Genomic DNA, 11,816 nt, shown 5'->3' with positions numbered 1-11,816 from the left:
GAGAGTTTGGAAAATATTGATGTATGAGCCCCCTGAGCCCCCAAAATGACCCGGGAACACCTCCTGTGTAATAGAAATGTGCAGGGGGGGTAAGCAAGGGGGAGTCACTATTTTTTTTTCAGATTCATGTTCCTCACTGAAAATGAGCCAGAGCCAGTGAATCTCAGTTTGAAAGAATAATAACTGATACTATTTTTCTCAAGCTAAAAAAGGAAAACGGGTCAAAATGACCCAAACACCTCACAAGGGTTATGCTTCCAATCTTTAGGCCGCCCCTTCCTTATCTATAAGAACTGTCACTCACGGGCTGACACACACCTTTACACCTGACGAAGACCGCCTGAGGTCGAAACGTTGTGTTCTAATAAATCGGTGAGCAGCAACAGTGTGCGGATTTCCTTTCTTCCTTTACGCACGTTTGTTTTGATCCAGCACCTGTTCTACTGGATGTGCGCGCATCACATACACTTCTTTTCCAATCTTTAGGCCTACGAAAAAAAAAAAAAGAAAAACATGCAAGATAGGATATCTGTCTATACCCTGGCCTATACGGTTTGATGGTCCACAGTCTTTAGTTTTAATGCAGTCAGAGATGAAATAAGGGGACCTTTTCTCCTCCAGTATGTGCATATTTATCAGACAGCTGTTATCACTAGACCTTGTTGAACCTTGCTTTAACCTGCGTAGACTATGGTGGGGAAAATGGATCAACTGCATGGTAGAACAAGCATGCATTTGATATGAAGACAGAAATGTATAATCATGTAGGCCTATGTATAATGTATAATCATGCATCAGATGAACTTTGGACCGCATATAAGTTCCAGAGCAGGCCACGAGACCAGAGACCAAATCAAAGTTGCTGTTAAAATGTTTATTAGCTTAGCCTGCCTTTCACAAATAGTTTTAAATCAACCAGAACATACTCCCCTGGCTCAAACAACCAATATCAGAACATACTCCCCTGGCTCAAACAACCAATATCAGAACATACTCCCCTGGCTCAAACAACCAATATCAGAACATACTCCCCTGGCTCAAACAACCAATATCAGAACATACTCCCCTGGCTCAAACAACCAATATCAGAACATACTCCCCTGGCTCAAACAACCAATATCAGAACATACTCCCCTGGCTCAAACAAGTCCTCGTACATGTCTATATTTCAATTAAGGGCAAAACAAAAATAAACAATGAATGGGAGGAGTGGAGCTCAGCTGTGTACTTTTCATGTGCTTCTGTTGCACGCTTAAAGGACCAGTTCAGTCAATTTCAATATGCTGTTGCATTGCTCACGCTACCCTTGACTTGTCAGTACCCGGTGATGCCACATTTTTCGGCTCAGCCCTTTCCGAGATATGAGCTATTCTAATGGGGGCAGCGTTTGTTTACATTTAAAAACGTTTTAACATAGGCCTACTACAAATATTTTCCCAAAAGGTACCGCTGTTTGCTAGTTGTCTGCTGATGTTCTATAACCTTTTGGATGTTTTTGGTCTCAGGTACTGACAAGTCCAGGGTAGTGTGAGCATTACAACTGCTTGTTGAAATTGACTGAACTGGTCCTTTAAACGAAAAATGACAAGTGTGTTGATTACATCTCATATTACGCACTACAGCTGCCTTCAGCTCGATTCAGTGTCTAAGTTTCATTTTTTGTCATGTGATCACTGTCACTGATCTCTGTCTCTCTTACTTACTCAGATTTATATATGGTCTTTCACTGCCATCTACTGGTCACAAAGTGCAACAGTATGATTAACACACAGCTCACTAACGCAGGGCAACAAAAAGACCGAAGATGAGAGTGAGGGAATAAGAAAAAGACAAAAATTGGGGGGGTCCTCCATACTTCCAAAGTTGTGGTGATGGGCTGTCTGAAGCACACTACTACTACAACTACTTGCTCACAAAGCACCTGATTGAAACCTCTAGTCCTATCTGTCTATCTGGAACAACTGGATTTGAACAGAAACAGGTTCCATTCATGTTCTACTACATGTTTTTCTTATCTTTGTTTGTCGTGTCTTTGTCTAGGCTTTTTGGGCCTTTATTTTCAGATACGACAGTATGAGAGCAGACGGAAGGTGACTGGGAGAGAGCGATAGGGAAGGAATCGGCAAATGACCCAGGCCGGAATCGAACCCCGGTCACCTGCGTAGCAACCCAGTGCCTTTAGAGCCTTTAGAGCCAACCCTGAGAGCCACGATAGGGCCCTACATACCTTTCTGATGATGAGATCTGTGGAGGAGGGGCAAGAATGATTTTTAGTGGTAGTGTAGTCATTATGTCTACTTGTGTGAGTGGGTCATGCATGTTTTTTTTAAGTGTGTAGTTACACTATCCATATCGCATCCATATGCAGTTGATGTCACACATCAATTTCAGATCAAACTCGACACACAATTTTGGATACTGGGCTGGAGATATTGGGCACCGAGCTTCAAGCATTTATTCCTGTATTTCATGCACTTGTGTAATTACGCTATTACACCCATAATTACAAATAGTAAATGAGTGGTGCTATTGGGTCCTATTATGTCTCTGAGGTGAGGATGCCCCGTGAATAAGTAATCTAAAAAAAACAATTATTTTTTCCACTGACTGGCGATGCCTATCAAGACTATTGCACCTCCTCAACCAAAGCGAACCATGAATTGTCTTTGTTCCAAACATGTGAGGCACAGTGTAAACAGTGACTCCATTACGTGTTAAACACAGAATGGGGTTTCTATTCTAAATCACCCAATATTATTGTCTACCTATTCTAAAAAATCTCTGAAGTGAAACAAGCACTATATATGACATCCACTAACTCTCTCATAATATCCTTAAACTATTGTGTGAAGTGCAATAAGATTAGAAAAGGCTTATAAAAAATGTTGTGATGCCATCTTGTGGCCATATTTGGTATTTCACCCTGCCCTTACGTCCTCAGCAACACCCATGTTAGTCTACTCTAGTCATCAGAGGGGGGTCTGGCGCACCCATGGGTGGTTTTGAGAGGTCATTTTGGAAACTGTGCAATGCATCATATTGTGCTTTTGGTGTTGACCATGAAGAAGCCTAGCCTAGGTTGCAGGGATGTTTTAATGTTAATGGCAATATACAGTCACATTATCTCTGAAATGACTCAAGAACACCATAATTTTATTTTAGTTGTTATTCATGACATTGCAGGCTAGATAGATATTGGTCATTTTCAAATATAGTTTTTTCAATATATTTTTTTTTGGTAATAATTTAATATCACATAATTCATACTTGGATAGCTGTTGTGTTTCATGTTGTTTCTCCCTGAATATTATCACTAGCTAACACTCCGCTAAGCCATGCATTGCCATTGTGTTTCAGCAAATACCAATAAATATACCTATAAGACATTATACAGGACTAGTAGAGTTTACAGTAGCCCTACGTAGCTCTACTTCAGTGCCCATAGGACATATCAAAACGGGCTAGTGTTTCACGGAGTAAACTAGATGTATCATTATGAAACTCTGCCTTTATGTGCATGTTGTGTGTTTACAGACAGCTGGATTCTGGGTCAGTCTATGGATGGATAGGAGGAGTGAATTGGTGAAAGCATATGGACCAGGAGTCAGCATGTAAGTGTATGACATAAAACAGAGATTTCATATATTACAGAATGTACTCTTTATTTATTTATTACTCTTTATTTATTTATTTATTTATGCTAAGATTGATAGTTTCTCAACTCATTTTGTTTGTAATTTATTTAAAAATATTCTTAACAGGTAATCTGAAGAGAGTGATAGAAGCCCATAAAACTAATCTGAGAAGAGGACTTCAGCATGTATCTGATGGCGGTATTAAGTCGGCAGCTGAGACACTACACTACGTCCACACAGAGCTCTATAATACAGAGGAAGAAGGCAACGAGGCAGATGAAGAACCTGAAATTTGGCAGGTGGCGACAGTCTCCAAAGCAAGAACCACTGAAGGTGTACAAATTAACCCCAATGACCTCTTCAATCCCTTAGATGGACTGGACAAGCAAATCAGAACTATAATCACCAAAGGTGTTGCTGGCATCGGAAAAACAGTCTCAGTTCAGAAGTTTATTCTCGACTGGACAAATGGGGTAGCCAACCAGAATGTAGATTTTATATTTCCACTCTCTGTCCCCGCACTGACTGCGGTCAGGGATGATGTGTATAGCCTTCACAACCTCTTGCTTGACTTCTATCCCGAATTGAAGCAGCTGAGGAATGGGGAACTGTACGAAGGCTGTCAGGTTTTGTTTATTTTTGATGGATTGGACGATGGCCTAATTACTTTTAATTTCAAGCCCATTTTGTTGGTATCAGATGTGAAACAAAAAACGTCAGTGGATCTTCTGATATCAAGTCTCATTCAGGGAACTCTTCTTCCCACTGCACAAATCTGGATAACCTCACGACCAGCAGCAGTCAGGCAAATTCCCTCTCAGTGCGTCAGCCAGGTAACAGAAATACTAGGATTCAACCCGTCACAGCAAGAAGAGTACCTCAGGAAGAGCATTACAGATGAGAGTCAGGCTGACAGAATAATCTCCCACATTAAAGCATCCTGGAGTCTCCACATCCTGTGGCACATTCCATTCTTCTGTTGGATTTTATCCACTGTGCTTCAGGAGATGCTGAAAGAGGACCACGCCCAAGACCTGCCCCGAACGCTGACTGAGGTTTTCATACGCTTCTTGCTCACCCAGACAGCTGGGAAAGATCAAACGTGTCATAATGGAACCAAACCATGCAAATTTGCGGAATTTCAGAAACAAATCACTTGGAGGCTAGCGAGGCTCGCTTTTAAAAATCTACAGAAAGGCAACCTTGTTTTGTATGAAGAGGACCTGAGAAGTTTTGGCATTGATGTCAGTGAAGCTGCCATGCACTCTGGTGTGTGTAACAAAATCTTCCTAGAAGAATTTGTGTTTCAGCAGAGGAAGGTCTACTGCTTTGTGCATCTGTGCATCCAGCAGTTTCTGGCAGCGCTTCATATTTTCGCCTGCTACAGCGATCAGATGGCCTTGGAGCCCATTTCCTGCCTCAAAGGTTCACTGAAGCGTGCGGTGAAAACAGTTCTTAAAAGCAGGAATGGACATTTTAGTTTATTCCTTCACTTACTGTTGGGGATCTGTTTAGAGGACAATCAGAGACTTTTAAAAGGTCTTCTAAAATCCACACATAACACCTCAGAGAGCATTAAGGAGGTGTGTCGGTACATTAAGCAGCTCAACAAAGAATATCTTTCTTCTGAAAAATACATCAGTGTTTTGCATTCCTTATTTGAAGTGAATGATGATTCTATATATGAAGAAAGCCAGCAGTATCTAAAATCATCAAATGGCGTCAAAGACGAGTTGTCACCTGCTCACTGTTCAGCAATGGGCCACATGCTTATCATGACTGATAAGGTGCTTGATGAGTTTGACCTGAAAACCTACAACACATCAGATGAGGGGCGCAGGAGGCTGCTGCTGGCTCTGAGCTGCTCCAGAACAGCACGGTAAGTTTCATATAGGCCTAAACCGAGATGGGCAACTAATTTAGTAATGATCTTATATTAAAAGCATGCGAATAAGGGGGCGCTGTAGCGCAGCGTGCTAAGCCCCCCACATTTGGGCTTACATTGCCCATGGGGACCCCGGTTCGAGTCCAGCCGGGGTCATTTCCCAACCCTCTCCCGCCCCCTCTCTCTCTCCCAGTCATTTCCTGTCTACTCTCACACTGTCCTATAATAATAAAGGCCAAAAAGCCCCCAAAAATACTGAAAAAAAAAAAAGTATGCGAATATACAGCCGCGGGAAAAAATGTGAGACCACTTTTAATAGCATTTTCTTCGCCTTTATTAAGGTCTGAAAATGTTGCATCTTTTTGTTATTTAGACCATTTGTAATGTTTTGCAAATAAATGTTCTAAATGACAATATTTTCATTAGAAATTCGAGGGAAATGGTGTCTGTACTTTATAGAATGAAAAAGCAGTGTTTGTTTTACTCAAACACATGCCTATTCATAGTAAAATCAGAAAAACGAAAGTATCGAAGTTGCTTCTCATTTTTTTTTCCACGACTGTACATGCACTTTTACTTCCAGACTCTGTGGATGCAAGCTGAACAGAATGGCATGTGAAACCGTGAGGAAGTGTCTGCAGTCTCCAAACTATTTGGTACTGCTGGATCTGAGTCACAGCGGTCTTGGAGACTCTGGAGTTCAGCTGCTTGCTGCAGGGCTAACTAACCCCCACTGCAAACTGCAGATCTTGAGGTTAGAAGACAGAGTTTTGGAAACCTTATCACTAGTGCAGAGCGTGTGTTGGTCATGTGTTGGTCATGTGTTACTAAGTAGGCGATATGAAGGGAAGGGAGCCTGAAGTATTTCTATGGATTGTGGAAGTGTATGGATATGGGTAGGTGTCTTATCATACAGTGGACTCTAAGGCATGTTGTATGTGGGTGTGGGTGTAGGTGTGTCTACTCCACTCCAAATAATAAACCCCACATGCATTGCATTTGCACCTTTTGTTCTGTATATTTTCTGTGCACTTGTACCTCCTGCAAATGTTGTATGCTGTTATGTCCTCGATTGTACGTCGCTTTGTATAAAAGCGTCCGCCAAATGTAATGCATAAGGATTAAACATGTTTTATTCATACATTTTTTGGGCAAGGTTGCTCACGGTGTCATTGTGCATAGTCAGAGCCATAGCGTGTAGTTCTACAGACTAGCATCATGCATATTTATTTCACGCCAATGCATTCTGCGTTGAGGTGTGACACCTTTTGCAAGTTGTGCTCACATCTGGCTGTTCTTTCTGCAAACAGGGCACTCCCTTGATAAGTCAAAAGTTTATTTTGTAAGTCCTTTCAGAAAAACAAAGCTTGGTAATGGCTGTGATGGCTCAATTTAATTTTTAGTTATCAGCTACTGTAACCCTTTCAGTGGATAAAAGCTTTGTTCTGTGTTTTTGGTTTTTCTCCACAGCCTTGTCGACTGTGAACTCAGCCATGAATCCTGTAAAATTCTGGCCTCTATGCTACTGTCAGTGACCTTCCTTAAGGAGCTGGACCTGAGTCACAATGACATCCAAGACTCTGGAGTCCAGCATCTGTCAAAGGAACTGGCCAGTCTCAACTGTAAACTGCAAGTACTAAGGTTTGTGTTGCACTTCATACACTTTCATGGCTCTTGCTCCTATGTAGATGAATATCTAAAGAATCATGTCGACTGTTCCTTGATTTAGTCAAACAACCTATTGCATTCCAGAGACTTCAGTTAGAGATTGGCAAGTATGCTGAGGTCAGTGCTGGTGATGCTGCTGTAGCTTCCCCTGTCATTGTCATTCTTTTATTTAAAATGTATTTTTATGCCTTTATTGATGACAGGCGAGTAGAGATTATGACAGGAAATCAGTTGTACGTAACATTTTTGAGTTTCCAAAGACAGATGTCAGCACGGCAATAGTAGTTATTTTGAGCATAACTGTACATCTGCTCTCCCACTGATGTTTTGTCTCCTTAGGTTGTCTGGTTGCCTCATCTCAGAGCAAGGCTGCACATTTCTGGCTACAGCTTTGACCTCAAATCCGTCTCATCTGAAAGAGCTTCATCTGAACTATAATCATCCTGGAGAGTCAGGCCGGAAGCTGCTATCTACTCTCGGCAACAACAAACTAGAGACACTTGTGTATGTGAAGAGATTGTCATGTCTAATATTTTTCTCGTAATGATGATAATAACAGAAACAACAATGTTATTATTATTATTGTTATAATTATTATTAGTGTAGTAATAGTGGCAGTAGTAGTAGTAGTAGCAGTAGTAGTCGACCTAGTATTATTAGTAGTACTAAGCAGTACGACACAAGTGGGAGTTAGGTTGGTGTGGGATACCCTCACTGGTGTGATTCCCCACAGGCACAAAGCCAGCGGTCGTAGTAGTAGTAGTAGTAGCATGGCTCTGAGGTACCTGTATGTGACTGCCTCATAAATTGTGCTGAAGACATTAAGTTCTATGCGTATATCTTCTTATTTGTGTTCAAAGCTAAGGTAGAATGTCGGATTTGCATGAAATCAATTAACTCACTTTCAATTCAAATCCCTCTCTGGCTTTCTCCCACAGTATGGATCACTGTGAAAATACCAGACTGAGAAGAGGTGTCCGAAAATGTAAGTTCTCTTTTTTAAGGTCTTTTGATTAGTTTTTGTTACTGTATTTGGAACGTCACCTAACACCGGTTGCCTAGTGCAAAATTTGTTCCATCACATTAAATGCCAATGTTGTAAGGTATGGCAAAAAACTGTAGTGTACGTACTCTGTTTCAGTACAGTGGATTTAATGGCAGCTTTTCAAAAGCATACGGAATGCTGTGCATCTTATTTAACAGATTGGCTATGTTTAACTTCATGAAAGTGAATCTGTCCAAGGTGAATTAATGAAAGTAGAGAACAGACCTCATCATACAATCTTGTGAAAGTGCACCTCAGTCCTGAGAATTCTTCTTTACATTTTAAATTAAAACATGCAGTCTCTGCTGTCCTTTTTCCTGGACCATTTCTGTATGCTGCTCCCACGGCAACTTGTCATCTAAAACCACACCCTGATACTTGTACTCCGTTACTGACTGGATGAGCTGTCATTGATGGAAATATAGCTTTTTGGCTTATTTCCTTTGTCTTTGCAGTGTTAAAAAGCAGGTTGAAGTCATCAAATCTGTCAATAAGGTGTTGTAAGACAGGGCCATATTCTTGGTCGTCTTCTGTCAGCAGACTGACCAGAGCTGTATCTACATCTGTGTTATCTACAAAATACAAAATATCATATACAGTACAGAAAGCAGAACACTGCAAACCCCCTGAAAACTGCTAGACCTAAAAGAATCTTGAGATTGTTACTGGTGTTGTCTATTACCTCCACCAAGGAGGTTATGTGATCGTCTGATTTGTGTGTTTGTCAGTTCATTCTCCTGCCACAAGGGGTTGCCAGTGTGAGGTGAAAATTACTTCACTTTGAGCAATGGCGGTTGCGGTGTGTGTGTGTGTGTGTATCTGTCCACCAGAGGGCATAATAATAATAATAATAATAATAATTGCAATGGCTTCAATGATAGAAATATATTGTGTCAATATGTCAACGAAATCACCCAAATTCATGTAGATCAGTGTTTCTCAAACTTTTTCAGACCGAGGACCACTTTGTCCCCCCAAATATGTTCAGGGACCGGCTGTCAACTGAATTGACAGTTGTTGGGTGATAATTTGACACTGCTACGTTTGTAATTTCGATGCAGATCACTTGCTTTTTTTATCCACATTCACAAGCCTGTCTTATTGTAGTGAAAATGTTATGTTTAGTTTTGCAATAATTTCACAAATATAGCATACTGCTAGCTTGTCATGGTAAAATAGAAATCCCCTCGCGGACCACCTGAGCTCTGTCAAGGACCACTAGTGGTCCCCGGACCACACTTTGAGAATCACTGATGTAGATCCATTTGGTGAGACACCATATCCAGAGATGCGCATTATTTTTTTAAAACTATAGAAATCAATGACAAAAAAATCAGAAAAGTTGAATATGGACATGAGCATCTTTGATTTATTTGTAAATTATGTGCAATTTACATTATTGGCAGAGCAACTTCAAACACGTAAATATATTCAGATCAGAGAGGAAGGTCTGGTTGTATTGGATTACTGTGATCACTGAAATATTTCTCTCATCCCATCTTGTCTGCAGACACCCGTGACCTGACAGTGAACGAAAACTCGGCACACAAAATGGTCTCTTACGCAGCCAAAGAAATCACATCCTTTGACCAGGAACAGCCATATCCTGACCACCCAGAGAGATTTGACTGGTGGCTTCAGTGGTTGTGTAACGAGAGTAACACTGGACGCTGCTACTGGGAGGTAGAGTGGAGTGGGGTTGGGGTTTATATAGCTGTGGTGTATAACAGTATGGAAAGAAAAGGGGAGAGCGGTAACAGCATGCTTGGGAAGAACAGCAAGTCCTGGAGTCTCTACTGCTCTCAAGACAAAGACTCGCACAGTTACTCCGCTTGGCACAACGATAAGGAAATCGTCTTGCCAGTGTTTCCCTCCTGTTCTACAAGAGTAGGGGTGTACCTCGACTGGCCTGCTGGCATTCTGTCCTTTTACAGCGTCTCCTCTGACACCCTTGCCCATCTGCACACGTTCAACGCCACATTCACTGAGCCTCTATACCCTGGGTTTGGGATTTTTCCTAAATCTACAGTGCGTCTGTGCCAGATCTGAACTACAATTCGGTAGCTAGTGCCTTATTCCTGGTTATTGTCATCGGAGAGAGGGGAGGGTGTTAGGTGGTGGTGGTGTTGGTCTTGGTGGTGGTGTGTGTGTGTGTGTGTGTGTGTGTGTGTGTGTGTGTATTGGAGTGTGTGTGTTGAGGTGGTGGTTGTCCCTACCAATTACTTGATTTACTATATTTAAACTGCTACCTACCTACAAACCCCAACTCCGATGAAGTTGGGACGTTTGGTAAACAGTGAAAAAAATTAAAATCATTTTCAAAACATTCAATCTATTCATTAGATGGAGAATAGTGAAAAGACAACATATTAAGTGTTAAAACCGAGAAAAAAGATGGTTTTTCGGGGACATATGTACTCATTTCTATTTTGATAAATCCAACACGTCTCAAAAGAGTTGGGACGGGGACAATAAATGGCAGCAAATGTCGAGGAAGACTAAAAACAAAACAAAAGACAACACTTAACAGTTAAATACATTAACCGATGAGATGATTTTATATAAAAAACAGTGTTAATTCCTATCTTGGAAATGATTTCACCAGCTTAAATGGTGGGTGTATTCCTTGTCATGTTTTGCAATGTTTTCCTTTCTGTAGTGCTTACAGTGTGACAGGTCTTGACCAAAAACCCACCATTTTATCACCTGCTGGTCCTTGTGATGGAGCCAAACTGTTAAAACATAGTAGAGAATGCAATTTGACCTTACTATGTGGCAGTAATCGAAGATCTCCCTTCAAAATATAATGCATGAGTGGCTTTTCATGCTGTTTAAAACCCATTTATACCATTCAGCACTGTATTTAACTCAACAGATGAGTGAGAACATCTTAACCAATGCACTACTGCACCCGCATGCCATCATGGAGGCTGACTTTTGAAGCTAGCACTAACACAAGTTGGATGGTCCATTTTCACTGTAGCACAGGATGTGCAATGCTCTATTATTTTCAAAAAGAATGGACTTCTACAACTTCTGCTGACTTCTGTAAGCAAAGGACAGTTTCCCATGTCTTCTGGGTCTATTTCAAGTGAGCTCAGGTGCTTAGGAGAATGTTACACCCCTGTATCATTTTCATGCATTAAGCATTCTTAATATGGTCAATTTTCAATAGCTCTAATTCCTGGAGTGCTAGAGTGAGACTACAGCCAATATATATTTCATGATGTCATGAACCTATACAATGATTTTATTAACAAAAACATGTCTTATATACACTCAATCGTGCTAAATCAAAGGGAATTCAAAAATGTATGTAATAACTATGGTAATTATTCCCTTTGCATCTTTAATTCTGAGTGACTCAGCCTCTCTGTGATGATCTTATACCTGGACACCTATATTGTCCGTCAGTACAATTCATTTTGAAATGTTCTTCTTTGTTGTTTTATCTTATTTGGATGTTTACTAAATTTCACTGATCCCCGTCCCAACTCTTTTGAGACGTGTTGGATTTATCAAATTAGAAATGAGTACATATGTCCCCAAAAACAATATTTTTTTCTCGGTTTTAACACTTAAT

The 11,816-nt window shown here is 40.8% G+C and overlaps 1 protein-coding gene across 1 annotated transcript; it reads left to right on the top strand.

The window, feature by feature from the left end:
• The first annotated feature begins 3,537 nt into the window (after positions 1-3,537).
• Positions 3,538-10,306, top strand: LOC134444917 (NACHT, LRR and PYD domains-containing protein 3-like). Its single transcript, XM_063194094.1, has 7 exons — positions 3,538-3,611; positions 3,762-5,514; positions 6,104-6,274; positions 6,991-7,161; positions 7,528-7,692; positions 8,127-8,173; positions 9,744-10,306. Exons 1-7 carry the CDS (start codon positions 3,593-3,595, stop codon positions 10,280-10,282), a joined length of 2,865 nt encoding a protein of 954 aa, XP_063050164.1. The 5' UTR covers positions 3,538-3,592; the 3' UTR covers positions 10,283-10,306.
• Positions 10,307-11,816: the final 1,510 nt, after the last annotated feature.

Source organism: Engraulis encrasicolus, unplaced genomic scaffold, assembly GCF_034702125.1.
Source record: "Engraulis encrasicolus isolate BLACKSEA-1 unplaced genomic scaffold, IST_EnEncr_1.0 scaffold_852_np1212, whole genome shotgun sequence".
In the NCBI taxonomy this organism is placed as follows: domain Eukaryota; kingdom Metazoa; phylum Chordata; class Actinopteri; order Clupeiformes; family Engraulidae; genus Engraulis; species Engraulis encrasicolus.
The sequence above is the reverse complement of the archived record's forward strand: the minus strand, read 5'-3'. Positions and strand labels throughout refer to the sequence as shown.